The sequence below is a fragment of the Myotis lucifugus genome, unplaced genomic scaffold (assembly GCF_000147115.1).
Source record: "Myotis lucifugus unplaced genomic scaffold, Myoluc2.0 scaffold_29, whole genome shotgun sequence".
NCBI lineage: Eukaryota > Metazoa > Chordata > Mammalia > Chiroptera > Vespertilionidae > Myotis > Myotis lucifugus.
The window spans coordinates 7,783,540-7,798,621 of NW_005871077.1; the positions used below are offsets into that span (position 1 = coordinate 7,783,540).

The window sequence follows — 15,082 nt, forward strand, 5'->3', positions numbered from 1 at the left end:
GGTCCCAGGGGATCAACAGAGCGGGCGGAGCAAGCAGTTATGGTTGCTCTCAGTCCCGTCCCCAGAGGCTCTGCCTCTCAGTGTCCCAGCAACCGCTGCAAACCTTGGAGAGAAAGCTGCCCTCGAGATCCAACCGATGCCAGACAGTCCCGCTTCTCCCGTTTGAGTCTGGGTCCCCAGAGACTCGCCCGGAACTGGGGCTCAGAGCCTGAGACTCCCTCCAGATTGAAACAGACAACTTCGCCCTCAGCCACCAGCCTGCTCCGCACGCACCTCTGCACCTTAGTATTTCACTTCCGCACTGCGCCTCCTCTGAGTCTCGGTATGCTTTTCTCTTTCCTTCTAGTTGTGGAATTTCCACTCAGCCAGCCTTCCTGTGGTTCTGGGTGATGTCCATTCCGTCTTTTAGTTGTATTTTTGAAGTGGTTGTGCGAGGCAGCAATCTCCGGTGTTTACCTATGCCACCATCTTGGTTTCTCCCTTGTCAATTTTATTAATCTTTTCAAAGAACCAGCACTTTATTAATTTTTTTGCATACTGTTTTTGTTCTCTATTTCATTTAGTTCTGCTCTAATTTTTATTTCATTTCTTCTGCTGACTTTGGGTTGCTTTTGTTCTTTTTCTAGTTCTTTAAGATGTAATGTTAGGTTATTTACTCAGGATTTCTCTCATTTCTTGAGATAGGCCTGTAATGATATAAACTTCCCTCTTATTACTGCTTTCGCTGTATCCCAGAAGTGTTGATATGTTCTATTGTCATTCTCATTTGCCTCTAGGTATCTTTAGATCTCATCTTTAAAAATTTTTTTAAAATATATTTTATTTTTTATTGATTTCAGAGAGAAAGGGAGAGACAGAGAGAGAAAGAGAAGCAAGGAGGAGGAGGAAGAAAGGAAGGAGGGAGAGAGGAAGAGAGAGAAACATCAATGATGAGAGAGAATTATCGACTGCATGCCTACTGCACACCCCACACTGGGGATTGAGCCTGCAACCCAGGCATGTGCCCTGACCAGGAATTGAACTGTGAACTCCTGGTTCATAGGTTGACGCTCAACCACTGAACCACACTGGCCAGGCTTGATTTCATCTATTATTTCTATTTTGACCCAGTCATTTTTTTAATACATATTTTATTGATTTTTTTTACAGAGGAAGGGAGAGGGATAGAGAGTTAGAAACATCGATGAGAGAGAAACATCGATCAGCTGCCTCCTGCACAACCCCTACTGGGGATGTGCCCGCAACCAAGGTACCCTTGACCGGAATCGAATCTGGGACCCTTCAGTCTGCAGGCCGATGATCTATCCACTGAGCCAAACTGGTTAGGGCGACCCAGTCATTTTTTTAGTAGTATTTTGTTTACTCTCCATGTATTTATGGATTTCTCTACTTCTTTTTTGCAGTTGGTTGCAAATGTCAAGGCATCGTAGTTGGAGAATATGCTTGGTATAATTTCAATCTTCTTAAATTTGTTGATGCTAGTTTTGTGACCCAACATATGGTCTATCCTTGAAATGTTCCATGAGCACTATAGAAGAATTTATAACTTGGATGTTCTGGGATGAAAGGTTCTGCAAATGTAAATTATGTTAATTTGGTCTAGTGTTTCATTTAAGGCCGATATTCCTTTATTGATTTTCTGTTTGGTTGATCTGACTAGAGCTGTAAATTGATTATTAAGGTCCCCAACTATGACTGTGTTTGGATCTGTTTTTCCCTTCTGTGAGTAGTAGTTTTATATATTTTGGGTGCATATATATTAAGAAGTGTTATGTTTTCTTGGTAGTGTCCCCTTTATCATTATAAAGTGTCCACCTTTGTCTCGTGTTATCTTTAAATATATTTTGTCAGATAAAAGTATGGCTTCACCTACTATTCTGTGTTTGTTTGGAGAATTATTTTCCACCCTTTTACTTTGAATCCACTTTTTTTCTTTGCAGCTTAGATATGTCTCATGTAGACAGCATATGGTTGGGTTTGGTTTCTTTGATCCACTCTGCTATTCACTGCCTCTTTATTGGTGAACTCGACTATTTACATTTAGAAAATTATTGATGTACTAGAAGCCCGATGCACGAAATTCGTGCACTTGGGGGGGGGGGGGGCGTCCCTCAGTCCGGCCTGCACCCTCTCGCAGTCCAGGAGCCCTCGGGGGATGTAGGGACCATCAGTCAGACACCCTTAGCACTGCCGTGGAGGTGGGAGAGGCTCCTGCCATCCCGCTGCGCTCGCCAGCCATGAGCCCAGCTTCTGGCTGAGCGGCGCTTCCCCTGTGGGAGCACACTGACTACCAGCTCCTGCATAGAGTATCTGCCCCCTGGTGGTCAGTGTGCATGAGAGCGACTGATCATTCTGACATTTGGTCGATTTGCATATTAGCCTTTTATTATATAGGATGAGCATTTCCTATAGCCATTTTATCTTTTGTTTTCTGGTAGCTCTGGGCCTCCATTGGTTCTTTTCCTTTGTTTTCTGTCTGTTGTTTTTGTTTGGTGGTATTCCATACTTCTTTCCCCTGTTTCCTCTTTTTGTAAGCTATATGTCCTGGTTTGGGAATTTTTGTGTGTGGTTACCATTAGGTTTAAAAAAGATAGACTTGCATATATACCGTAGTTTTTTTTTTCTTTTGAGTGCATCTGATCTTCATCCTCTTTTGCCAACACAGACCTTTAGCCCCTCCCCTTTTATGTTTTTATTGTTGCAAATTATCCCTGCTTATGCTGTAAGTTTTTTGATGATCTTACTCGTAGTGTTGTGACCTTATGTTCTTTGTTTCTGGTAGAATAACTCCCTTTTGTATTTCCTGCAATGGAGGTTTTCTGGTGATAAACTCTCTCAGCTTCTATATGTCTGGGAACGTTTTTATTTCTCCTTCATATTTAGTGAATAATTTTGCTGGATATAGTATTCGTGGCTGGTAATGTCTCTCTTTCAGATGTATGAATATTTGGTTCCACTCTCTTCTGGCTTGTAGAGGTTCTGCTGAGAAGTCGGATGAAATTCTGATGGGTTTTCCTCTGTAGGTCACTTTCTTCTTTTCCCTGGCTGCTTTGAGAATTTTTTCTTTGTCATTAATTTTTGACAGCTTTAATACCAAGTGCCTTGGAGAGGGCCTCTTTGGATTGAGGTAAGTAGGTGTTGTGTATCATTCTTTCCATACGTTTGGGAAGTTCTCATCCACTATTTGTTCGAATAGACTCTCCATTCCATGCTCCCTCTCCTTCTCTTCCACAATGTCTATAATTCAAATATTGCTTTTTCCGATGGAGTCAGATAGTTGTTTTAGAGCTCTTTTATTATTTTTCTTTATACTCAGGTCTCTCTCTTCTTCCTTCTGCATCATTTCTAGATTCCTATCTTCGATATCACTCATTCTTTCCTTTATCTGGTTGTCTCTGTTTTCTATGCTCAATAGTTCACTCTTAAATACACACACACACACACACACACACACACACACACAGAGGGAGAGAGGGAGAGAGAGAGAGAGAATGAATCATCAATCAGCTGCCTCCTGTACCACCCACACTGAGGACTGAGCACATGTGCCTCATCTGGGAATCGAACTGTGACCTCCTGGTTCATAGGTCAATACTCAACCACTGAAACACACAGGTCAGGCCAGTAGTTCACTCTTAATATCCTTAATTTCACATTTCATTTCTAGGATTTCTGATTTGTTCTTTTTTAAAGTTTCAATTTCTTCTGTAAAGTACTCATTTGGTACATTCATTTTCTGAGTGCATTGTATTGCCTATCTGTATTTTCTCACATCTCTTTGAGTATTTTCAGATATGCAATCTTGAAATGTCATTTATGTCACGTATTTCCATGTGTTCCAGCTTGCCTTCTGGTGATTTTTCATTTTCATTCTGGTCATCCTCATTACTGTGCTTACCCATGTTATTTGCTGTCCTCCTTTGTCTGTGCATTTATCTCTGAAGAGGTCTTTCTACTATTTTCCAGTGGATGGCAATGATTCGCAAGATTTTTTTTTTTTTACCTCTGTAATCTCCGTCTTGAACCTCCCTGGCTTCCATAAGAGTACAGTCGCGCTCCTTGGGGGTGGAGTTTGTTTTGCTCCCCACCATAATGGCAATTTTTTTTAAATTAAATCTTTATTGTTCAGATTATTACAGTTGTTCCTCTTTTCCCCCCCATAGCTCCCCTCCACCCGGTTCCCACCCCACTCCACTGTCCTCATCCATAGGTGTACGATTTTTGTCCAGTCTCTTCCCGCATCTCTCACACTCCTTCCCCCCCGAAAATAGTCAGTCCACTCCCTTTCTATGCCCGATTCTATTATATTCACCAGTTTATTCTGTTCATCAGATTATTTATTCACTTGATTTTTAGATTCACTTGTTGATAGATATGTATTTGTTGTTCATAATTTTTATCTTTACCTTTTTCTTCTTCTTCCTCTTCTTAAAGGATACCTTTCAGCATTTCGTATAATACTGGTTTGGTGGTAATGAACTCCTTTAGCTTTTTCTTATCTGTGAAGCTCTTTATCTGACCTTCAATTCTGAATGATAGCTTTGCTGGGTAAAGCAATCTTGGTTGTAGGTTCTTGGTATTCATCACCATAATGGCAATTTTTGATCTCCGAGGGGTTCCACCCTAAGGTCCCTCTTGGGCAGGGGTTCTCAAACTACGGCCCGCAGGCCACATGCAAATACAAATATTGTATTTGTTCCCGTTTTGTTTTTTTACTTCAAAATAAGATATGTGCAGTGTGCATAGGAATTTGTTCATAGTTTTTTTTTAAACTATAGTCCGGCCCTCCAACGGTCTGAGGGACAGTGAACTGGCCCCCTGTTTAAAAAGTTTGAGGACTCCTGCTCTTGGGGATCAGTCAAAGGGAAATATAGACATTCCTTGGGTTACGACGTACATCATTTCGTGGTTACGTCGCCATTTCCCATTTATAAAAAAAAAAGTTGTCATTTCGGCGTATGTACACGTGCTTTATGTTTTTTATTATTTATTTACAAATAAAGATCAGGAATTGTTATCTTTTTTTAAAATTTTTTTTCCTGTTTCACTTCATTACTGCTGTGTATGTACTCGTGAGTGACATAGATGCTTATACAGGTGGGTTCCGACTTACGGGGAAAATCGCGTTAGGCTGCGCTATAGAAACGGATCTCTGACGTAACCTGAGGACCTACTGTAGTGGTTCTACTGCAACAGCTCTTGATTTACAGATATGCTCAGGAACCCAACTCTAATGACAATGGGTGGTGAGTTTTGGGAGTCCTAGCGGGCAAAGGGCTCTGTGGTTCCATTTCTTTGTCTGAAATACCACGCCAGGCCTGACAGTGGAAAGCTGCAGCACAGAACCCCGTGCTTTGTGAGGCATCTTGACTCAGACACTGCTCTCTCACCACTCGCCTTGCTAGACTGTCCCTCTCACCCTCCCCTAAAGCTCTCTGTTCCTCCATGCTGAAGGAGGTGCCTGCTCCCACTGGCTTTCTCCCCTCTCCCAACTGCCACAGTTGCCAGTTCCCAGCTGCAGAGCTGCATCTGCACTTTCCTTCTCATCCCTTCATTTATTCCTGGTTGTCCTCCTTTAGATATTTCAATGCATAGGTCTCTCAGGCATGCGGCTGTGTTGAGCAGGGATTACTTTGTTGAGTTATAATTGGTTAACTTGTTGAAATTTCAGGGGGAGAGGATAAGGATCTGTCTCACACTGCCATTCCTCTGATGTCACTATGTGCATATTTTTAAAACATGAAATAGCTGATTTTTTAGTCATGGGCATGAACCTCTTTTCCCTTAGATTGTCAAATGAAAAATAATGACAATAGCCAACACAATAGCCATCCAGAGCGAATGAATCAAAATTACACCTATTTTTTTTTTTTTGCCTGACTGGCTAAAAATGTATTTTTTGGTGTACTGCAGAATTTTAAATTAACTTATGTGTGCCATAAGATAAACAAGATTGAAAATCACTGTTGTAAATTGCTTTTTTAAAAATTATTGGTATTAGAGAGAGAGAAGAAGGGAGAAACACTGATTTGTTGTTCCACCTATCCAAGCACTCATTGGTTGATTCCTGAATGTGCCCTGACCAGGGATCAAACCCGCAACCTTGGTCTATCAGAACAATGCTCCAACCAACTGAGCTATCCGGCCAGGGCAATAGATTGCTTAATTTTTAAAAATTTTTACCTCTGTTGGTAATACACTCAATACTCCTCTATGCCTCAATTTTGGCTAAGTCATATTCATTGTTGAAAACCAAGTTTAGATCTTATCTACCCAGTAGGTGTTTGCTACCGTCATTCTGTGCGATATGTAATACCCTGCGCCTGTCTCTCCATTACAACATTCAAAACATTGTACTATAGTTAATTACTTGATAACCGTTGTCAGTCCAAATTCTAAACACAAAAAACTATGTACATGGTTTTTTCTTTCTTTTTGTATTCAACAAGTTGCCTAACACCAAAACAGTGCACCTCTCATTAAAATTACTTTAGGAGACAGTTTGATATTGCTAAGGTAATGAGAATAATCAAGAGTTTAAATTCCCCAAGATAGATATGAAGGAGAATTAAAAATAAATTAAATTTAAATACATTAAGATATATTTGCTTTTTTAATTATCTAAAACACCATTTTCCCCTTAAAACCAATTATAGTTACTAAATGAGAATAGAAAATATTCACAACAGATGTAAAATTAAAGGCTAATGACTAAGTTACCACTTATTTAAAATATCAATAAGTATCTCTATTTCACAAACTACTGAAAAATTAAAATGCCCTAGTTGTTTCATAAAGATAAACTTGATAAATATGTATTACTATGTATTAATTATTATAACCTACTATTACTAACATAAAAAGATATCATATACTAAATGTCAATTAGTCAAATAAATGGCACTTAAGAGAAATTACTTACATGTAATTATTCTTAGGTGAATGAACAGAAAGACTTTCCTAATAAAGGTTATGGTGACTGGTCAGATTTTCTTCTACCATTTCTAAGAGATACTTTCTTGTACAGTGTCTTCTTTTTTTTCTTGTACCATTTCTAAGACATATTAACATATACACCCTTTCCTTCTTATACAAAGGAAAAGCTGATATACTGCATTTTTCAAAGCATAAGTAGAGAAAATGTCAGTGTTTGCTTAGGCTAACATCTTCAGGTGACTTAGAGCAATTGCACACAGTGTACAATCATTCAGATATTACCCTTACTTAAAATAACAAATCATTAATTATAACTGTTAATAAATAACAAGAATAAAAAATGAACAGTGATCCCCCTGCCCCCAATGTTCCAGAAAGCAGCAAAGGAAATGATTAGATTCTGATTAAACTTTTCTAAAACTGGAAACTACTGGAAAGTAACCTGGACTTTCTGGAAAAAGCATTTACAATTGAAATTCACTAATAGTACCACAAATAAAAATCAAATGGTTGCATTTCCTTATGATGCTATAAAAATTAATATGATATTTAATATAATGGTTAATATAATGTGTGTTTGTGTCTGGCATATTTAGGGAGAATAGGTTTTTCTGAAGTATCTGGTTCATCAAGTCTGGGTTTCTAAATAAAATGCTAATGTCTATAAAAAGTGGTTCATTACAGAAATGTAGTAAACCATAATAAAATTCAGAAATTTAAAAAATAAACAGTATTATTATAAGTAGCATAACTATAAAATACTATTAAAAAGTGCTGCACCAGCCCGGTTGGTGTGGCTTGGTGTTGAGCGTTGTCCTATGAACCAGGAGGTTGGAGTTCCATTCACAGTCAGGGCACATGCCCAGGTTATGGGCTCAATCTCCAATGTGGGGTGTGCAGGAGGCAGCCTATCAATGATTCGCTTTCATCATTAATGTTTCTATCTCTCCCTCTCTCTTCCTCTCTGAAATCAATTTTAAAAAAAAGTGCTGCACTTGAATTTCATTATTAGTTGCTTTAATGGTAACCAGAAAGGAAGGTAGAGGAGAAAAGGTTAAAAACCATCATTACAAGGAAAAAACAGCAATCTACAATTAGGCTATAGAAAATCTCTTTCTAAATTATTACCATAATCAGAGCAGATAAATTTCATTAAATTAGATAAAATTAAGTTCATTTTACCTGTGCAGAGGTAATGTAACCATGTAAGTTTCCTTCCACTGAAATGCTGGCTGTAAAATAATTCAAACTGTAAAAAATTAAAAAAGTCAAATTATTTTCCGGTACTTTAACAACTTACCTGGCTATTACTACATTAAAAAAAGTTTTTAAAAAGTTCGTGTTATAAAAAGACATTATACCCCATCAGGTATATCTACTTGTTTTACACATGAGAAAACACATCTGTGCAAGTCTCTAAACAACATATGAAAATTACTCCAGCTCTTTTCACTTACAACCTTGTCCAAGATACTTTCTACTAAAATGCAGCCCTGCAAATTTGACTTTTTCTATAAAATCAGAAATAACATAGTGATTCAATATCATTTTTTAAAGTTATCAATTCAGACTTTATAAATATTAATTACAAACCAAAAACACTATCATAAATTTCAAAATGAAAATACAAGTCATATGCCAAAACCGGTTTGGCTCAGTGGATAGAGCGTCGGCCTGCGGACTCAAGGGTCCCGGGTTCGATTCCGGTCAAGGGCATGTACCTGGGTTGCGGGCACATCCCCAGTGGGAGATGTGCAGGAGGCAGCTGATCGATGTTTCTCTCTCATCGATGTTTCTAACTATCTCTCTCCCTTCCTCTCTGTAAAAAATCAATAAAATATATTAAAAAAAGAAAATACAAGTCATACTTTTATTTCTCATCTATTTGTCAATGTATATACCTTTGCTGAAGGAGAGGTTACCTATAAAGTGACATCCAATATTTAACTTCCACATCCAGTTGAACACTAATACAAGCAAAACTTCAGAGTACTTGTCTTTGTATTTTCTCTTGTTCATATTATTACAAAAAATTAACTTTAATATTCTATTATTGTAACTTTTAAAAAATTCATTTGTTGGACTGAATGTGCAATAGTAGGACACCAGTCCAAAAAACACAGATCATATCTTTTATTTATTTATTATTATTTTATATTCTTTAGAGAGGAAGGGAGAGGGAGAATGAGGGAAAGAGAGAGGAAAACATCAATTTGTTGTTCCACTTATTTATGCATTCATCTGACCAGGGAATGAATCTGCCATCTTGGCATATCAGGTCAACACTCTAACCAACTGAGCTACCCAGCCAGGACACAGTTATTATCTTTTAATGAGCTATTACATAATATAGTGAGAAAATAAAACTGATACATTAAAAAAATAAAAAGTCAACTTTACTGCAAAACTGAATACACAAATGTCACAATTCAGAATTGTGGACAGACTTTTATTAAGATTTGTTATTGATTTTAACAGAGAGAGGGAGCAGGAGAGAGAGAAACATCAATTGGCTGCCTCTTGCACACCCCCTACCGGGGATCAAGCCCACAACTCGGGGATGTGCCCTGACTGAGAATCAAATCAGTAACCTTTCAGTGCTCTGGACAACACCCAACCAACTGAGCCACACTGGCCAGAGTGTGGACAGACATTTTAGAATGATGTGTCATTGTGTCATATGTAATATTAGAGGCCTGGTGCACAAATTCGTGCACAGGTGGGGTCCGGCTGGCCCACCCCAATAGGGGCCAACTGAGGCTGCACCAGCCGGGGGGAGGGAACACAGGAGGTTGGCCGGACGGCCCTGCCCCTTGGTCAAACTCCCGGTCGAGGAGACAATTTGCATATTAGCCTCTTATTATCTAGGATATCTAAAGCTTTTATTTGTATATCAAACTTTACCATTTGTACTTTCAAAAAGAAGTTTAAATAAAGCAATTAGTAACATCTGACCTGTCAGCTGCACTATGCCCACTCATTACAACAAAACTGATCACTCTCAGCCAAGGAAATTAATAAATTCTTTTAGCAGTTTATTCCAACTTGGCTTACTCCTAGGAAACTCAAACTTGTTAAGCATGTTTTCCCTTCAAGAGTGCATCATTCTCCTCTATGAGCAAATCCATCAAACACTTTGCATGATAAACAGGAAATGACTGGCACTTGGAATACTTAAGATTTTCTTCCTGGTTCTAATGTAGATAAAGAGAAAATAAAAATATGTCACAAAAGGATCCCAGAAGTATGCTTTAACTAATTAATAATCTCCAAGGGTGTTGATAAAATTTAATTACTGTTATACAGCTTATAATTTAACTAGAGGCCTGGGGCACAAAATTCATACATGGGTAAGGTCCCTAGGCCTGGCCGGCAATCAGGGCCAATCTGCAGGGTGACCGGCGGGGGGACCCCCGCTGGCACCCGCCTTGGCTGGCCTGGCGCCGCCCACTTGCTGGCCCTGCTCCCCACCGCCACTGCAGGTCGGGGCCTGTGGGCTGGGGGAAGCTCCTGAGTTGAGTGTCTGCCCTCTGGTGGTCAGTGCGCATCATAGCGACCGGTCATCCCGCCATTTGGTTGATTTACATATTAGAGTTATATAGGATTATTAAACATTTATAATGAATTAGTGGACAAAAGCAAATGAAAACATTTCTGAAACTGAGAAAAGTTTAAAATACCCTTTACAAATTATTTAACTGCAAACTAGCTTTATATATTCAAGGTGTATATATTCAAAGCTCTGAAGACACGTTTTACCTCTTTTTACTTTTACCTATTTTTACTCCTAGCAACTGGTACTACCAGTAAAGTTTTATTGATGATATCGATATGCCAAAAAAACCCATTTCTTTATACTTAAATATCTGAATAGCTAATCATAACAAAAAGATTCAGCTCTAAATGAGAATATTATAAATTTATTTGGTATTAAAAGACAAAAGCTGAGATCCTAGATGGCAGCTGACGGGATGGCAGGCTGCAAGATAGTGTGTGAGTGAGAGAGCAAAAGGAGAGTGCGTGGATGTGCAGGGAGTGTCTGTATTTGTGAGTGAGGGACAGTTATATTCCATATAACTGTTGGGGACTGGTGGATCAGGATCCCCTGGCCGGGCAGCATCTACTACTACTGAAATCTCTCCTGGAGCAGCCAGCTCTGCTGCACAGACAGCGCCATCTTGAAGGGGAGAGCGGCTGTGATTGGAAGCCCAGCCTTACCTTCAACCAGGGAGACCTCAGATACATCCTGGGACCTACAGCCACAATGCCCAGGGACCAGCTGCCTTAGCTGTGAAGTGACAAACACTGAGACTCCGGCCTCTCTGGCCATGGGCACCTAAAGAGTTTGTCCAGAGGAGACAAGGTGGCGGCTGAATACACGGTCGGGTCCTGCGCCTTCTCACAGAGCAGATTATTTTCGTTGCTACTTCATAACTGTAATTTTGCTATTGTTATGAATTGTAATGTAAATATCTGATATGCAGGATGTATTTTCATTGTACGCGACCCACAGGTTGAGAACCGCTGAGATAGAAGGAACAGCTGAATCGAATAACACCCACTTGGAATTGGCGAATTAAACACAGCTGGTGAGGCAATCTGTGGATGAAAAGGTCAGAGATCGCCTGGAGAGAGGTGAGATGTGGGATCCAGGCTGGAGGGAGAAATACGCACAGCAGGGACTAGAGTCTCAGAGGGAGACTGCGCCCCAACAAATCCGCAGCCCTTAGGGTCAGTGTAGCCCTCGAATGTGGAAAGGGGTCCACAGGGCTGCTGGCAGAGGGGATCTCTAGATCTAAGCCCACAGCCGTGGGAGACTGTGCCCAGAAAGGCAGCCTGAAGTTCTATACCGGCTGCGCAGTGCCAGGGGGGAGAAAAACTCGAGGCGGTGCAGTTGCTTTGTCTTTTTTACTTTCTCCCTTGCTAAGCCCAGTACATAGGATCTTCCGATTAAAAACACTCACTGAGACTGCAGGGGAAGGTTGTTTTTGAGGAAACTGGGGATCAGAATAAGGAGAGATGAGCAGGAAAGCACCTCTGGATCAGTCCGTCCCTTCAACTCAGTATTAATTGCAGCAGGAAAAGAAGAGGTTACCACTGGGTCAAGGAGCCATTCGGTCCTGGAAACTAATCCAGAAACACCGCCACCCAGGGGATGTATCAGAAATTGACTCTTGTGTAAATACAACTGAAGGCAGGCAGAGAAATAAAGTGAGCAGAGAGATCCTGCTTGCCTGAACACAAGGTTGTGGCTTATGACAGAGAGGAGCGGTGGACTGCAGGGAACTTCAACACAGTGCTGACTAAATGACAGGAAACAGACGTGCCAGGCAGAACAGTAGAGAGGGGTCTTAAAACAGCCTCCATGGGTCATTGAAGCTCGCTGAAGTGAACGAACTTCATTACTTTACTTTTTTATTTTTTATCTTTTACTTAATTTAACTACAATTTTTTTCTTTTTTTCTCACTTTATTTTACTTTTTGTATTGTTATATTCTTATTTTATTATTACTATTATTTTACCTTTTTAAAGTTTTATTTCATTTATTTTATATTTGGATTAGTGTTCTACATTCTTTTTTTTAAATATATATTTTTATTGATTTCAGAGAGGAAGGGAGAGGGAGAAAGAAATAGAAACATCAACGATGAAAGAGAATCATTGATCGGCTGCCTCCTGCATGTCCCCCACTGGGGATCGAGCCCGCAACCCGGGGACGTGCCCTTGACCAGAATCAAACCTGGGAGCCTTCAGTCCACAGGATGACACTCTACCCACTGAGCCAAACCAGCTAGGGCAGTGTTCTACATTCTTTTTATTTTTCTTCTGGCATTATTTTACTCTATCTCAATTTTTCTTTTATGCCTACACTCTCTTCCTCACTTTTCCCTTTTCGTCCTGTTTCTCTTACCCTGTTCCTGCTTTAGTTTTTCTCTAGCCTTTCTTTTGACTCCCTGTTAAAAATTGATCTTACTCATATATCTAATTTCCTCTCCCCTGCTCCAAGTCCATGCACACTTCTCTCTTCTCTTTCTTTACTAGCCAAATTTTTTTCTTAACTTTTTTTCCTTTTTATTTTTTGTCTTGTCGTTGCTGTTTGATTGCTTGTTAGTTTCTTTTTTTCTTTTCATTTTCTTGCTTCTGTTTTTCCTCTCCTCGCTTGTTCTCTTCTTCTACTAATATCTTAATTAGTTTCAATCACCAACTCAGGCCTATTTACTCTCTATTCTCCTTTTCCAAAAATAGATGAATACACAGATAGATAAAATAAAGAAAGGGAAATTTTTCTTTTATATACATGTTTTTTTAATATATATATTTTAATATATATATTTTTCTGTTTTAAAAAATATTTTATTACTTTTCTTCTTATACACTCATTCTCTTTCTACCTCTTCTATACTGAATCGTGGCCATTTCCCCATTCATTCAATTCCTTGACCTTATCTTCTGGAAATAAGCTCTGCCTCTTCAGATTCATCTGGGTATTTGTTATTTGGGTGTTTGTTATTTGCATTCTACTCTGAGTGTTTGTTGTTTGCATTTTTTGGATTAGTTGTTTGTTTTTTTGGAGTTTTCTCCCCATAGACATATATATTTCCCCCTTCTTTTTTCTTCTCTTTCTTTTCTCTCTTACATTTTTTCCTTTTCTCATTATCATTTTTGCACTCTTTTCTCTCCCCTAAAACTCTTTTTTCTGGTGGTCACCTTTATTTGGGGTTATTGGTATCATGAATACGTTTGTGTTTGGTGCCCTGTGTGTTGTGTTTTCCCATGACAGACTTGAGAGGGAAGTTCATAGCTCTACAGGCCTACCTCAAAAAACAAGAAAAAAAATGGTAATAAATTATCTAACCCTACAACTCAAAGAGTTAAAAAGAGAGCAACAGGAAAAGCCCAGCGTAAGCAGAAGGAAGGAAATAATAAAGATTAGAGCAGAAATAAACGACATAGAGACCAAAAAAAATACAAAAGATCAACAAAACCAAGAGCTGGTTCTTTGAAAAGATAAACAAGATTGATGAACCTCTAGTCAGGTTCACCAAGAAGCAAAGAGAGAGGACCCAAATAAACAAAATCAGAAAGATGTGAAGTAACAACCGATCCCACAGAAATACAAAGGAGTATGAAAAAATACTACGAACAATTCTTATTCCAACAAAATGGACAAAATAGACAAAATGGACATATTTTTAGAAAAATACAAGCTCCCAAAACTCCATCAGGATCAAAAAACCTGAATAGGCCGATAACCACCAAAGAAATTGAAGGAGTAATCATAAATCTTCCAGCAAACAAAAGCCCTGGTCCGGATGGCTTTACAGGGGAGTTCTACCAAGCATTCAAAGAAGAACTAAAACCTATCCTCCTCAGACTATTCCAAAAAATTCAAGAGGAACGCATACTTCCAAGCTCTTTCTATGAAGCCAGCATTACCCTAATTCCAAAACCAGATAAAGACACCACAAAAAAAGAAATCTACAGGCCAATATCCTTGATGAACATAGATGCTAAAATCCTCAACAAAATTCTAGCAAGTCGGATCCAGCATTACATTAGAAAGATTATACACCATGACCACATGGGATTTATTCCCACGGCCAGCCCCACCCCCAATTGGCCCCCCAACCCCAATGGGGGCGGGGCCGCCAACCAATCACCCGCAGCCCCTCCCCCCAGCTGGCCGGCCCCTGATGGACTCTCTCACCCTGGGCCTGCTCCACCCCTGATCACAACCACCACCCCAATAGGGGGCAGGGCCAGCCAGCCAACCTCCTGCAGCCTCTTCCCCCAGCAGGCCCCACCCCCTATGAGCCCCCACCACCCTGATTGGCCCGTAGGCCCTCCACCAAGCTGGCCCCGCCCCTGATTGCCCTCCCACCCCAATATGGGGAGGGCCGGCCAAACTTCTGCAGCCCTTCCCTGAGCAGCCCTGCCCCTTATCGCATCCCCCACCCCAATAGGGCTAGGGCTGGCCAGCCAACCTTCTGCAGCCCCTCCCCCCGGCAGGCCTCCACAACCCTGATCGGCCCGCAGCCCCTCCCCCTGGCCGACACCGCCCCTGATCGCCTTCCCCACCCCAATAAGGGGTAGGGCCGGCTGGCAAACCACCCATGGCCCCTCCCCCAGGCTGCTGGCCCCCGA

The 15,082-nt window shown here is 40.3% G+C and overlaps 1 protein-coding gene across 4 annotated transcripts in view; it reads right to left on the reverse strand.

The window, feature by feature from the left end:
* The window catches only part of CUL2 (cullin 2), a 174,496-nt gene that overhangs the window by 24,961 nt on the left and 134,453 nt on the right, over positions 1 to 15,082 (reverse strand). For all 4 annotated transcript variants that reach the window (XM_023752246.1, XM_006086685.3, XM_023752247.1 and 1 more), the window contains one exon: positions 8,119 to 8,185. In XM_023752246.1, coding sequence (XP_023608014.1) covers positions 8,119 to 8,185 — 67 coding nt within the window. The remainder of the gene's footprint in view (positions 1 to 8,118; positions 8,186 to 15,082) is intronic.